This window comes from Gymnogyps californianus, chromosome 1 (genome assembly GCF_018139145.2).
Source record: "Gymnogyps californianus isolate 813 chromosome 1, ASM1813914v2, whole genome shotgun sequence".
Taxonomy (NCBI): domain Eukaryota; kingdom Metazoa; phylum Chordata; class Aves; order Accipitriformes; family Cathartidae; genus Gymnogyps; species Gymnogyps californianus.
In genome coordinates this window covers 99395452-99410001 of record NC_059471.1, presented here as the reverse complement: position 1 = coordinate 99410001, position 14550 = coordinate 99395452, and the positions used below count along the sequence as shown (strand labels likewise).

Sequence of the window (14550 nt, the reverse complement as noted above, 5' to 3'; positions counted from 1 at the left end):
TTATACTCAGTTGTTTTCTCTAGGGATGCTCTGTCTCATTGCAGAGTGAGAGATGAGGCAGAGCCAGTAGAGCAGATACATGCATTGAAGTCTGCCACAGAGAAGAAGATGAGAAACCCCACCACTGGCATATGGATGCGTGATAGACCATATGTAGCTCTTTTGTATTCTCCTGAGGGGTTTGAAGAGCTTTCTTCCCCCTCTGGCTTCTATAATACGAGCTAAGAGTACACATGAAAGTTTTGTACTTACGTCGTGATTAGCTCCATATACACAGAATACTCTGAAAATACCACTGCTGTGGGAGATGAAGGACAGAAACCAGAGCAGTAGAGAAGGTTTTTAACCAGATATTCTAGAGTAAATACCTTCAGGTAAGTATGCCTGTACGAATTTTCATAAGAGAATCGATATGACTGTCCATATTTTGGTACAAACCATTTGGTTTGTAGTGCTACTGTAGCTGTTAACTTTCCTGATGCATGAGGATGTGCTGCCTCTGGCTGAATGCAGCTAGATTTATTCACTGAATTTAATACTCCTAGTTTTTTACATGCACAACCCTAGAGGATGAATTCTTTAGTCTATTTCAGTAATACACACAAGTATGAATAATTTTGCATAAGAAATGCAAGTTTTGCTGTACTTGCTAAAGTACCTTAATTCCACCTGTGAGGTGCTTTCTCTGGGGGATGCAGCATAATTTTCATAGCATGACCATTCCTAAGCTAGAAAGTTACCTAGTAGTGTAACCACACTAATACAGCCCTGCCACTGTGAATATTCATTTGGACTGCACTGGTGTTTGCCACATGTTACTTAGTAGAGTCACTTAAATCGGTTTGTTTCATGGAAAGTCATGAGGCTATTCCTTGGAGAGAGTGAATTGAAGTGGGAGGTTCCATCTCCACTTGTGGCCAAAGTGGAAAGATGAGTCTTCTGGCCAAAGTCAGGTCAGAAGAATCACGGAAATGGAGGCACAGCAGGGACCTGAAGAGATGTCCTACTGTAGCTCATACCCTTGCACTGCTGGAAACTTGATTACGCATATCCCTTCACTAACGTGTGATAATCATATACAGTTGCACACACAGTTATACAGCTGTACCTAAATGGTACTAACCATTCCTGTTCTGACTGGTAGTGTTTCAAAGCGACATTGCATGAGGGTGAATGACTATCCAAGGTATTGAGGAGAAATCGGGCTGTAACTGCTAGAAATTCCAAGAGGAAAATGCACATTCAAGTTTGTTCTAACCATTTGCTTTGGTGTTTTTTTTTTTTTTTTCCTCTAACAGAGACAAGGAACCGGAGCTACAAATGGAAAAGACAAGACATCTGGTGAGAATGGTAAGAGTAGACTGTATTTCTTGATGGAGAATATTAAGTCAAATAGAGTCAAAGTGTTTTTTACTGTAATAATAGATGTCAGGTAGCAACAGCCTTGGTTTTATATCTTATCTTTTGAATGTGTTTTTAAAACTGGAAGGGCTTCAGTGGGATTGTTTTCTTTATATTTGTATGTTCAATAATCTACTAGACACCTGATTCTGAGCTCGTACTATGGTAAACCAAAAGACTCTGTAGAAGTCAGTGCAGAAACAAATGAGGCTAGAACAAGACGGTGTTAGGTATGAGTGAAAAGGACACCAAGAGACTAGGTTAAGTATTATGAACAGCTGCTACGTGAATGGGGAAGGTGAACAAAAGTAAACTAATTACAAAGGACTTGCTTATAAAGGTAGTTTCTGTGGTCTGATTCATCCCACCTAATTTTAGGCCCATAACTAAGATACCAAAGTTAGAAGCCACTTGCATAGAGCTCATTTGAGCATTGCTAGAGATAGGCTATGGATGGAGCAGCTCACATGGAAGGACCATATGGCAAATAGGCTCCTAACTTCAGCACTCTACATGGGCGAACCTGAACTCATGCTCCACTGCTCTAAGGGGTGAGTCATTGGTTTTTCTGGACTTTAACAAAGGGACTGGCAGGAACCACTTTCTGCCCCTTAAGTTGCACAAAGAATGCTATTTGGAAAATGTTGATTCCCCCCCAAGAAGGTCAAACTGAATTTTCAGTGAAAACAGCAATTGTTTTTTAGCTGAAATCTCATTTTATTTCCTATAGGAGGCAGAAATGCTTTGCACAGAAATGATCACTTGATTAAAATCCAATTACCATCAGGAACATTTTTCAAAGGAAAACATTTTGATCAGCTTTATTATATACCCAGCTGAATATGAGGCAGTATCAGTTTGTAGACATTCATGAACAGGATGAGGATTGAACCATATAAATATGCTGTCTGCTTCTGTTTGATCATCAAATTCTAATTAAAAGACTATGTTCTGGTAGTCCATCCTGTCTACTGAAAAGCAGGAAGAATGTAAGTCTCTTCTCTGAAAAGCCAAGGGGTTTCTGAGATGGGATATTTGAGCAGTTATTTTGGATATACATTTTGGCCCTTACGTGTTGGTCTGAACAGAATTTTTGGGCCCTTTGAGGCAACACATCCTAAAACATTAAGAGACTTCTTTATGCTTAGTTTTCCTATTACAGAGAGGAGACTTTCCCATAAGGGCTGTTTGCATAATGTTACAGTAAATGAAATCCGTAGACGATGTTCCCAATATGATAAAACACAAATTAGAGTGGAAAAAAGGAATAAATATTTTGGCTTGTTATAGTGTCTTGAATTAGTGCGAACAAGTGTACCCTGACAGCAAAGCCATTTGCATTCTCAAGTTAACAAGAAAGGAAAGCAAGCAAAATTATGTCAGCCATTCGGGCAGCATGGGAAGCATGTTTGTCTCTCTACTGTTTGAGCACGTGATGAACTGAGCTCATTTGCCTTGAATTTCTCCCCAAATAAAATTGTCCTGTTGTCAAGTTTAGCTTAGATTTACTAATCCTGCAGCCTTTTTAAAAGCAAATTCTTTTTTTCTCAAAGGGAATTTTGAGTGAGAAAGGGCTGCCTCATTAACTCGCAAAGATATATGATTCTAGTTGTAGCATAGTTTTAGGTATACTATAAACAGGCGGATGCGCAGTTAATCTTAGACAAATAGATACCAATTATTTTTTGTAATGGAATTATAACAAAAAACTTGTCACCTACGTAAAATAGAGGAGCAGCAGGGGAGATGGAATTGAGTACTCTGATCTCTGCAATCCGCATGCTTGCATGAAAAGAAAGCAGAATCAGAACTTTGAACCTGAGATTACATTTCTGCTTCTATGATTCAGAATTCATAGCTCTTTGTCCTTATTAGCTCTGTGTAGGTAGAACTCAAGCAGAAGTGATTTATTCTTCTGAAAATTGGGGTATGCTGTAAACCTACAAACACAATATAAATCCTTGTTACATGTTTTTTGGCCAGAAGTCTGCAATATGTCCATGTCTTAAATTTTCATTGTGGCTGTTATCAGCCTCTTCTTCAGATGCTTGTTTCTCTGTCAAAAGGAAACTTTCCCTCTTGTTGAAGAGAGGGGAGGGGGAGGGGGAGAAATCAAACCCCCTTTCTTCATCTTAAAAAAAAAAAAAGTCTCATGCTATGAAAATGTTTGCAAAGGCAAACTAGGCTGGTCACTGTCCTTGCTCTTGATTACAAGATCAGGAAAAGCTGCTGAAAACTAGCCCTAACAACAAATAAAGATGCTCAGCTGTGTTCAGAGTTTTTGATTCACACAGTGGAGACACTGCTATGGGTCAAGTTTTGGTTGTGCGTTGTTTGTGGAAAATGAATTTTGGGCCCGTCTCTAGGCTGACTCAAAACTGGAGAAAATAAAACTAATGACCATGGCAATTGGTATTCTCCCTCTTTGAAGACATGTATGGCATTGCTGTCACTGTAAAGCATTCAGGGAAGTTCAGTCTCTGAAGATTCCTTTTGTAGTAGTGATAGTTTTGGTAGATACTTACGAATGCGTGTTCTTGTTTGACCTTTGTTAGACAGCAACATTATATCCTTAGTTGTATTTAGTTCCTACCACCACAGCAGTGGTCTCTCTTAGCTAGCCTCTCTTCCAGTGGAGGATTTTGTCACACGCAAAATGCAGGCTCAGTCCCAATGTCTACTGAACTGTCACTGCCTCGTTCTAGCAGCCTTGCTTGTTGGCTCAGGGGGATGAGCAATGGAAAAAGACTGAGCTCCAGAAAAGCTGGTAGTGTGGAGCTGTGATATGCCACAGGACAAGAGTTTGTGATAATGGGAGAAGAAAATCCCATACACAAACTGTACTGGTTGTCATGTTGATGAATGGGCTGTTGTACCTACATGGGACCTTCATCATCAGTTATCTTCCCTCAGCTGCCTTCTTCAATAGTCTTCCAGGCTGCTAGGTAGTGAGGTGTGGGGGACAAAGTTCCCTCTTCTCTTTCAGAGCACTAGTCGTTAGCAGACAGGATTCCTCTCCGCTATATTTTGTATAATATATACCACCATATCTTCTTGGGTTTTATGCAGCAACAAGCCTGGTAGTTCTTGAAGCTGTATCAGCATTATAAATACTGAATAATCACTTGTGTTGGAGTAACTTTTACTCACACTGAGAGTTTTGCTGTTAACCTTCAATGACCTCGCTGGATGGTGGTTGAGCCCTAGATGACATTTGTCTCTCTTGACCTTTTAAACAAGTTGTAGTTTGTCCTTTTACAGGTTATGATCAAAATCAGATGGTGATTCATGTCTTCCTAAGGAAGAGTGACTATTGCATTACAATGTGCTCTCATGGTATATCAGTGGCTAGTGAAGTCAATGGAAGAGCTCCTGATAGCTTCAGTGGGCACTGTATAATGCTGAGTAGCTTTTCCATCCAAAACATACTATATTGCTGTCAGGGAAGTCTATGTAACTTCATTCTGTTGTCAGAGTGGGAGGAACAAAAATATTATTGGGAGTAAATTACATAAACTAATTTTCCTGGGTGAAAACTGGTCAAAGGACTATTTTTAAAGAAACACCACCCTAATAATTAACAGTAATACAATGCATAGAGAAGTACCTATATAAAAACAACTTGTACATAGGAACCATGTAACTGTAGCTGCCATAACCTCATTGGGTCTTGAAGGACCTCAGTCTACCTGAACCTGAAAAGCAAGAGATACTTATTTGTGTATGCCATTACAAACTTAACTTGTAAACTCTATTATATAATGCTGTTCTCTATGGTAGAAAATCCAGAGGGAAGACAGCAGTACTATCCCCATGCACTCCCTCCTATATGAATCTGACTTGGTCTGATAGAGTCTGTGTGGGATAAGAAGCTATCACTTCCTTTTTGCTCACCTGGTTTGATTAATCTGGCCTATCATGTTTGCAAATGCATCCTAAATGAAAACAGGATGTTCCTACCTTACTATTCTTACTACCTTGGCAATGTCACAAAGTTCCTTTTTAGGTTAACACTTGTCACTTCTCATTCTGTTTCACATTACCCTGTGGTTTTTTTGGATGTAATTTGCAAGCTGGTATCACACGATCTACTCTTTACAGCCTAGCACAACTGTCAGAAATAATTGCATCAGAACCAATTATTTCTATCTTCAAATTTAGAATCGCTCTTTTTCCTATTAATCTCACCCTTTCTTCTGAAAGTACATAAGGCATGTGATTATTAATTGATATTTGTTAATAATTTTCTTGGAATATCAGATTTATCATTCAGCAATATGAATATTTATAATAACAAAATACGTGTTTTCATGTGATGAATTCTATAACTTCCTGGGTCTGAATGAAATGAAAATGAATAGGTTTTGCATGAACTTACATGTCATGGTGGATTAGGCCTACACAATCACGACAAGATGGTCTGTGTTACTGAAAAAGTAAAGCCCTTCTTTTCAGTTTCTACTCATTCTCAAGCATTTGTCTTATCAGTGTATGATCTCTGTTTTGGGGCGGTCAGAAAACTATAAATAAATAAATGCTCTGCATTTCCTCCTCTTCATACAGTATACCATGGGATGCCTCTACATAAGGATAAAGAAACAGTAGAGTTAGTAAAGTAAATTCTTATCTTTTACATCTAAAATGGAGTCATCTAAACTCACTTAAATCTGAGTGCTTCTAGAAAACATTAACAGTAATGGTAAAGAATTGTAAAACAATCATGCGTGGTAGAATAGAGATATCTCTCTAGTAAGCTTTCCTGGTAGAGGGATATGCATCTTGCAGTGTTATCAACAGTCCATTCACCCACTTCATCTACTCAAGGAATTTGGGAAATTCTGCACTCTGTGCACGCTGCACTCAGGAATAAAGACTCTTGCTAGGTCCGCAGAGTGAATAATCATCTTCATAGTTATTTGTGCAGAGTGCTTAGCTTAATTGAGCTTTAATTCCTGGCTAGAGGCCAGGATCATTATTGTAGTATGGTCTAATATAAATATCTGTTTAAGAACTCCAAATTAATTTTCCACTAATATTCTCCAATGACTATGTAAAAATGTACTGTTTTGGGGAACAGCACTACAAATAAACTTACTTCTGGAAAAAAGATTTTGAAAAGGGAGGGAACACATGAGGCTAATTTATATAAATATTCAAACGATCTCATGGAACATGATTTGCTGTATCTGCCTGGGTCTAGAGGTCATGTTCTTTAGTCACAGGAAAGGACAGTGACTGAGCTGTAGCATTGCAATGCCTTGTGCATTTTGTCTTTCCTGCAAAACATTGCTTGTGTGGCAAAAGATGAAAGTAGTCTTGCAAGCAACTGCTGAATCCATGTAAAAAAAAAAAAAAACAACAAAACAACAAAAAACCTTTCAGACTACTTCTCTCTGATATTTCACCCCCACAGCACTAATCAGATGTTAAAATGGGGGGTATTGTATGAAACTAATACTGAGTTTTCCTGGATATTATGTTGAGTGTTGGGAGGAAAATTACCTTGCCCTCTTGTCTCTTTTCGCTATGGTGTTCTGCTAAAATTCTCTTGTCCCTTGAAAGTGGTGCTTCACGGAATATGATCTCCCAGTCAGTAATGCAGTCTCTCTCTTCCACTTCTTTCAATCTATATCCAGAGCCAAATTCTGTCTTATGTCATACAACCCATCCCATACAACCCCAACTAGCTGGTACTAGTGGGGATTTAGGAAGTGAGATGAGAATTATTTGCTGTACCTCATCCCCCATCTCTTAAAATAGGAAGTCTGTGTCTCAGCAACATTCCTAGACGTAATGCAACCATCAAATAACATCACACCTTCACAAAGCCTAAATACAAAAGTGTTTGAACCTTCAGCATAGTTACGTAAGTTGTATTTGGTCACGTACAGATTGCTCAGAGGAAGGTGTAAAAATCCTGTGTGAACTCAACACCATGATCCATAGCTTAGAGTGCTTCAGATGAGAGTTAGGAGAAAAATTCAAAGTAAACAGTTCTAGACGGATCCTATCTCAAGGCATAGCTATGTATGGCAAAAACACTGCAGGCAACCTTATCTGCTGAGTTTCATTTCAGGCACTTTCTTGGGGACAGCTACGCATAAAGTTTACCCAGAACCAAACCAAATATGTCTCAGGTTCTTTCCTGGCCTGTATCTCTTCCTTTGCCCAGACTGGTCTGTTTATCAAGGAGTCTGTTCATCTCTTCAGGCAGCCAACATGTCTCGGCTAAAGACAGATCGAGCCTTTAATAACAAGGCTCTCAGATTGTTCACAGATCTTCCCTAGAGAGGATGCTGAAAGGAAGAGAGGGGAATTACACATGAACTTCATTTCCTCTCCTAGGTGGATTTCCATATCTTGAGGCCAGGGATAAGTATAAATGCTCTCCAGAGGAATACTGTGTGCTTATTTATTTGGGGCAATGATGACAACGAAGCATTGTTCACAAAAATCTTCATATCAAGAAATTTTGATGTTTATCTAGCAACAAATGCAATAATTTTTATGTGTGTTTACGTAGACACCTTCTGTACTGAAACTTCACCTACCCCCACATGTGTCTGTATACATGCAGTGGCCGTCTGGTTTCATGGAGAGGATCCTCTGGTGGAGTTTAAAGTAATGAATATACCTAATCTAAACTTAAGTAATACTTCTGAGAGAGCCGATACTGTTCTTATTCTTCTGTTATCTGACAAGTTGGATTTGATACTGTGCGTTACTGCTGCACTTCATCTGGTAATGAGAAGCTTTCATTTTTAAATGTTTAGGCAGAAGCATCTTAAAAAAAAAAAAAAAGCATTGTATTAAAAGTTTCATCAATTAGCAGAACCAGCAATGCTCATGTAGTCTGGCCAATGTCTTCCAGTCTTTGGAATTCCCTGCAAGTTTTCATTTTGTGTATCATTTATCACTACTCTCATGACTACCAAATAAGTCCATCTGCTGACACAAACAATATTACATTATGCACATGAAGGGTGTCTGTGTGTATGTTGATATATAATGTTAATTATGCAGCTTTCTCTTGCATGTTGTTTTGGGTTTTTTTCCTCCCTGGGACTGCACTGAGGAGGAAAAGAATGGTTTCCTATCTGATGAAAGAGTACCAGGAGAGCAAATTAAATGTAGAAGTCCCAGAAGGAAAAAACAAAGCAGAACAGCACAACCACAGAAGAACAATTTCAGCTTTTTAAACTCATTTTTTGAGGACTTACATTTTGAAATAATTTCATATTTTTATTTCTCCCTTTTTTTTCCCTTAGAGGAAAAGGTCCAAGCTAGCTGGCACCTTTGAGATGGAAAAACCCTCACACTTAACACTCCTGCTACAAATGAGTCTGTCTAGGTACTTATATGGTCCTCACCACCATAGTAACTGAGTGTCTTCCAAGTATTTAAAAATAGAGATAACAATAACAATTTTTGCCCCAGTTCATCTCTCTTTCCAGCTTGCTATGAGAATAACTTGATTAATTTATGGGATCTTTGTTTTGCACACAGTGCTTGCATACAACTTGGGAAACTTGTGTGCCTGCTTACATGATGCTCTCAAACTGAGTGCACCCAAAAATTCAGCTGCATTTCTAAAAATGTGAGAAATGAACACATGTATGTAAGTATATATACTTACATATGGTCACTCATACAGTCTGCTTCTTTGCAGCTTTGCAGGAGGTAGAAATTAGTAGAGCTGCAGCATTCCTGCAGTATTGAGATTAGAAGCAGCCAAAGGAAATTATTGTGAATTATGCTCAGTTGTAACATAGTTTCAGTAGTTAATAGAGGATCACAGCCCTGTTGTGTTAGATGATGTGCATGCTGCCCCATGCCTCTGCCCCCCCTAAAAAAAAAAACAACCCCAAAGGTTACTGCGTTGTCAGGCAAACTGGCTTCAGTGAGAACATGGAGAAGCAGTGAAATTGCCTGAAAGAATGGAGTCTGTAAAACTAAAGGTGGAAAGAGCATCATTTAAGTCTGAGACACAAGCCTCTTCAGGATGCCCATGAGGATCTTGATGTGCTCCTTTGTCCTTGGGTTTTTTGATATTTGCATTGACTGTGGCCTGATACACTCTGGGTTTGGCCTTTCTGACTCCTAGTTTCCGCCCTTAGCTGACAGCCATTAATTCCCTCTTTGGTAAGATTTTGTCGCAGTTTCTTTGTCCTTTCAACAACGACAATGTGACTTGGATTCAGCTTCCTGCAGCATTGGCAACCTGGCACTTAGGAGGTGCCTAATTCAGTGGGTGTTTGAGCACCTGAAAAGTGGTAGGAGCCCTAATCCTTTCTGAGAAGCTGGTCTGTAAAGATCAGGCTAGGTCATTAGGAAAAAAGAGTCAGCTGTAAATTAAGCAAAAAAAAAAAAACAAAAAAAACTTTGGTGATGCTGGTGGTTTTTGCCTTTTAGATGACTCATAGATATGCTGGAGTTCCCGTCAAGTGTTAATGAGGAAAGGCAGAACTGAAATTATGCCTTTGACAAGTGCCATATTTCTTTTGGAAATCAGTCTGTAATTACCAGTGTGCTGCCTGACTATGCACCAGGGAGAGCGAGACTTCTTTCCATGACTGGCATGTAGCTGACACACACAGGCTTGCTTCCCTAAATGTGCACTCATTTGAAACCGTGCTGTCATCAATACTCTGAGAAGAGGAATGTTTAGTTCTGCTTTGCTGCTGGTAGGAACCCAAGTGAAGGACATGGGTCAAGGCAGTCCCTAGATAACCCTAGTAAAACCAATAACGTTAACTCTGAAATGAATCTGTCCCTACATCATCAAGGATGGTTTGGGGCTGTATCAGGACTAGAGTCAATGGCATATGTAAGCTAGCGTATTTACACTGGAAGTCCGTGGAGCTGGACTGACTTGCACAAGTTGCAGATCTATCTCTACATGTTCCCAGACACTAACAACAGATGATTAAAAGGCTACAAGAGGTCGATGTAGCTCAGCAGCATGTTTTTTAATTTAGCGGAAGTGAAAAATGAGAGAGGAACACAATCAATGCATGACAGTGGTTACCTGGATTTACTGTTGTGGAAACATCACTTTTCTTTTTGACTGTACACAGTATCTGCCTTACTTCATATGGTAAGGTTTTGTTTTGGTCTGTTATTTTTCTTTTCCAGAAGATTTGGTTTTGTAAATGAAATGAAAAGGCTTTTCCACTTAAGAGTTCCTTGTCTGTTAGTAATTCAGTAAATGATTAATAATTTTTTTCTGAAGGTTTTTAAGATTTTAATTTATAGCACACATCTGTCTTAATGCACTTAGCTCGATGCTCCAAAATTAGCTTGTAATTTGGTGTTATCAAGCTCCCTTGTGTAAGCAGGCACCAGAACTTAGAACAGCGGGAGTGTTACAAACATGATTAAAACTTGGTTCTTAGCTAAACTAGTGACCAGAACAAAGAGCAGTTAAGGCTGCAAAAAGGAATTAGATGCTACAACATGAACTAGCGCAACACTGCACATTCAGTCCTGGTGCTCAGAGTAGATTTCAGGACCTTATGTAAAGTGCCTGGGTTGCCTGTACGATGTAAGAGAAGGGTGTCTCAAGGTGAGACTTTAGCCCACATGTGTCTTGGGTTCCTATGCTGAACAGGAGCTCTTAGGATTAATAATAGTAAACTTTGTCCCTCTCTATAGGTTAGGAGTGAAATTCCTCTTGCCTGGCTCTATCAGTGTACATCTGCGTGAGAGACCTAAAGTTCCATTTATTGTCAGCAGAGAGAAATGTATTCTTTTGTGACATGATACTTATCAGAATGAGCTTCTCTGGAGAGCCTGGTGTTCATAGATCCTAATCTGATTTAGGTATAAAACGGCTTCTGATTTGCTCAGCTCTATCAAGGCTGAGGAATTTGTGGGTAACACTAAAATAAAAGTCTAGAGCCTGTATATCTCTGGAGTTAAGTGGATGCTCAACAGAGTTTTTCAGAATGTTGGTTTTGAACCTGGGCATTTAACATCTCCTTAATCCCATCTCAAGCAACTACGTCCTTATTTAGATCTGGATGATCCTGGCCACCTAATGTCAGCTCTTCCAGCCATTTTCTCTATGGAAATCTCGATGTGAAAACATCCAAATATTTCCTGGCTTGAGATCTTTGTTAGCTAGGATACTGGATCTGACAAAAGCATTTCCTTGGTATTGGTTCATTTTTTCCCTAGACCACAGTGGGTTACGAACAGGAAGGACTGAGAAAAATACATATTTTCCAAGGAGGAATTCTCAAGAAAAGAAGAAACTTGGATAGCACTGGATATGGAAAAGGCATTTCAAGAGTCACAGTGGAAAATAAGGCAGGGTGCTCTGGCAGCTCCTGCGAGATATTGTGGGTGGTCCAGAGCCTGGAACTCAGCTCTCAGCACTTCTCTAGGGTCTCGCAGTAACCTTATGTAATCGCGGTTGATGAATGAGTACTCTAACTGTATTCCGAGTATCTCATCTTTCATTCTAATTTATACCTAAAAACCCCTGAGACTGCTGGTTGACTCTAGGTTGGGAAAGCATTAATTATTTGTTAGGTTTTAGTGAAACACTGGCACTCCACAGTGACCAATTTACTAGCTCCTCTAAAAGCTGCCAATAAAAAATGGACATGTACAAATGTATTCATTAGCACAAACTAATTAAAATCCAGGCTAATAGCCAGAAAAACAATACATTATTGTAGGATTTTGGAATTCATTATGTGTCTGTACTAATCCAACAGTAACTATCCTGGCTCTGCAGTTTCTAATCTAAGTTACAGATCTCATACTGATAGCCAGACAGCTAAGAGTTAGCCTTTTGGATTGCTAATGGCCTTTTTACTGTAAGTAATTTCTACTTTCATAGGTTCTCCAGAAGCACTCCTTTCTGAGAACGTGTTGCAACAACTCTCTCTCTTTCAAACACAATGTGTAGGACAGAGTCTCTCACCTGAACATCTTTAGTTTTATTGCACAGTGGTGGTGCATTAACTTCCAATGCATTGTGACTTTGGTGTTCTGTAGTTTGAAGCTTAAATTAGCCTTGATCAGTCCTTTCCTTTACTTTTGCAGGTTTTTTAAGAGCTTGTTCTGTTTATTCTGCCTGCTTTATATAGGCACTCTTTTCTCCAGCTAAACAGTGCTGCACTATTGTATGTAAATGATTCTTACTAATAATTTTCTATTTCAGTGTTCATAAAATAATTTAATTCTCATTGAAATTGGTAGCACCTTAAGAATTTGGGGCTGAGGTCCCTATAGACACTGCAGAGAGTTTCTGTCCCAAGTTTCTGACAGGAAGCAAGATTAGCTATGGAGAAAGTTCTGGGCTGGGTTCTCTGGTTTGTGGCAGATGTGGTACAGCTAAACAGAAGGGTAGGAGGGGAGAGATTAATAAAGCTTGAAGATATGTTTGTTCTTCTGGCCTTAGACTGATTTCACAGAGTTGAGTGTAGGTTATCAGGTGTCGTACCTTTGAGAAAAGATGTGGATGCACATGTAATACCAGACCTCCAGTTATGTTTGGGCCCCATCTTGAGGTATGATGGGAGTGCATATACCTCCATCCTGGCTGATACATATGGCTGTTCATACAGCACAGATGAGAATCAGATACCCCCCCTTCTTTTCACCTCAAATAACCAGGGGCCAGAGTCCACATAGGGAAGGACGTCTGGACAGAGCTGAGGCAACTGGATTCAAGGCTGTTTGGCATCCTGAAGCAGCTACCTCTTGGTCGAGCAGCCAGCAGACTAATTACTAGCAGGCAGTGCAAAGCACAGGTGTATTATGATGTCGTCTAATGATTTTTTTCATAAAGCAGACAGCTGTATTTTTCACTAGCAAAAATTTCTTGGTGACCTTTACAATGAATCTATTCATAACTAAACTCTGTGTATTTCTTGTGAGGTCTGCCTCTGGGAGGGTAAAACATGTTGTGCTGCCTCGGAGAAGCTGGACAAAAGCATTCCTGGCTTCTTTTAGCCAAGAAGATAAGAAGACAAATGGAAGACGTGTGGTTTTGGACCTTTTTCTCAATGGGTGATAGATGCTCTGAGCGGAGGGCACAGACACAGGCTTTGCCAATCAGTCATGAGTCATCGTTCTATCCATCAGCACCACTTTGTCTCATCTCAGACAAACTTAAGCCTTTGGTTTAAATTCCTTTCTCTGTCAAATTCAAGGGAAAGAAATAGCTCTGCTAGACTCCAGTGGAAAGAAATCTGGAGATTAAGGATCCATAAAAAATACTGTAGATGCTTAGCACACTGGCAGACAGGCCCGTGTCATATGCCCAGTGGGACTAGGTGCAAGACTTGGAGCTGTTCTGCCCATGTCCAGGAGGTTTGATGGACCTAGTCTGCACTGACTGTTGGACCTCTTTGAAACTGTGGCTCTATGCCAGAGAAAAGTGTCACAACTGTTGTTTAAGTATTTATGTTTTTTAAAAGAGGGACCACATAACTAAAAAGCAAGAGACTGAGTCATGCGATGGAGTCCTCTGGAGGTCTCTCAGCTAAAAACCATTCCATTATGGAAGCACATCAAAAAGAAACTGTAGTTTTTGGCTATTCCCTCCATTCCTCCCGTGCCACAGGCAGACCTTGTGAACAACGCAATCTAGAGGCTGTTCTCAGATGCAGCAGAATTTGTGTAGATTTTAGGTCTTTATTCATCGTCTTAAGAAGATTACTGCTGCTAACATCAGCATTTACATGGTGGACTGGCTGAGGTCCAGAGTGAGTTGGAATTAGAATACTTATTTTCTTCCTTGTATTAGTTCTTTTTCTTCTTGCAGTAGAAGATGCTGCACACAAAAAATCAGTGAAGAAAGCTGCACCAAGGGATACTAGTGCTTCTTTGTAGTTTGTCCCCCGTATATCTGTTTGTGTGAGCTTGTGATTCCCATTCCATTTGGTTCTAAATTTCAGGTTTTAATGAACCTAAATGTAAGCACATCCACAACTGCAGTTATTTTTGGAGTGGGTACTATGCAAGATCACTAAGAAGTTACTGTTTTCCTCTCCAAAGTATAAATAGATCCAAATTTACTTGAAATTTGGCATGGAAAGGTTTTATAACTCCCATAAATCTGACCCTAGTTTCAAGCTTCACACGACTTCTAAGACATCACAGTAATTTTCTGTGCTTGTAAGTAGTTTTCTC

At 39.6% G+C, this 14550-nt stretch overlaps 1 protein-coding gene across 1 annotated transcript in view; it reads left to right on the top strand.

Moving 5' to 3' along the window:
- Positions 1 to 1295: 1295 nt before the first annotated feature.
- The window catches only part of PCP4 (Purkinje cell protein 4), a gene marked incomplete at its 5' end in the record, with an annotated part of 32296 nt that continues 19041 nt past the window's right edge, over positions 1296 to 14550 (top strand). Inside the window, one exon of the mRNA XM_050914792.1 lies at positions 1296 to 1350. Coding sequence (XP_050770749.1) covers positions 1296 to 1350 — 55 coding nt within the window. The remainder of the gene's footprint in view (positions 1351 to 14550) is intronic.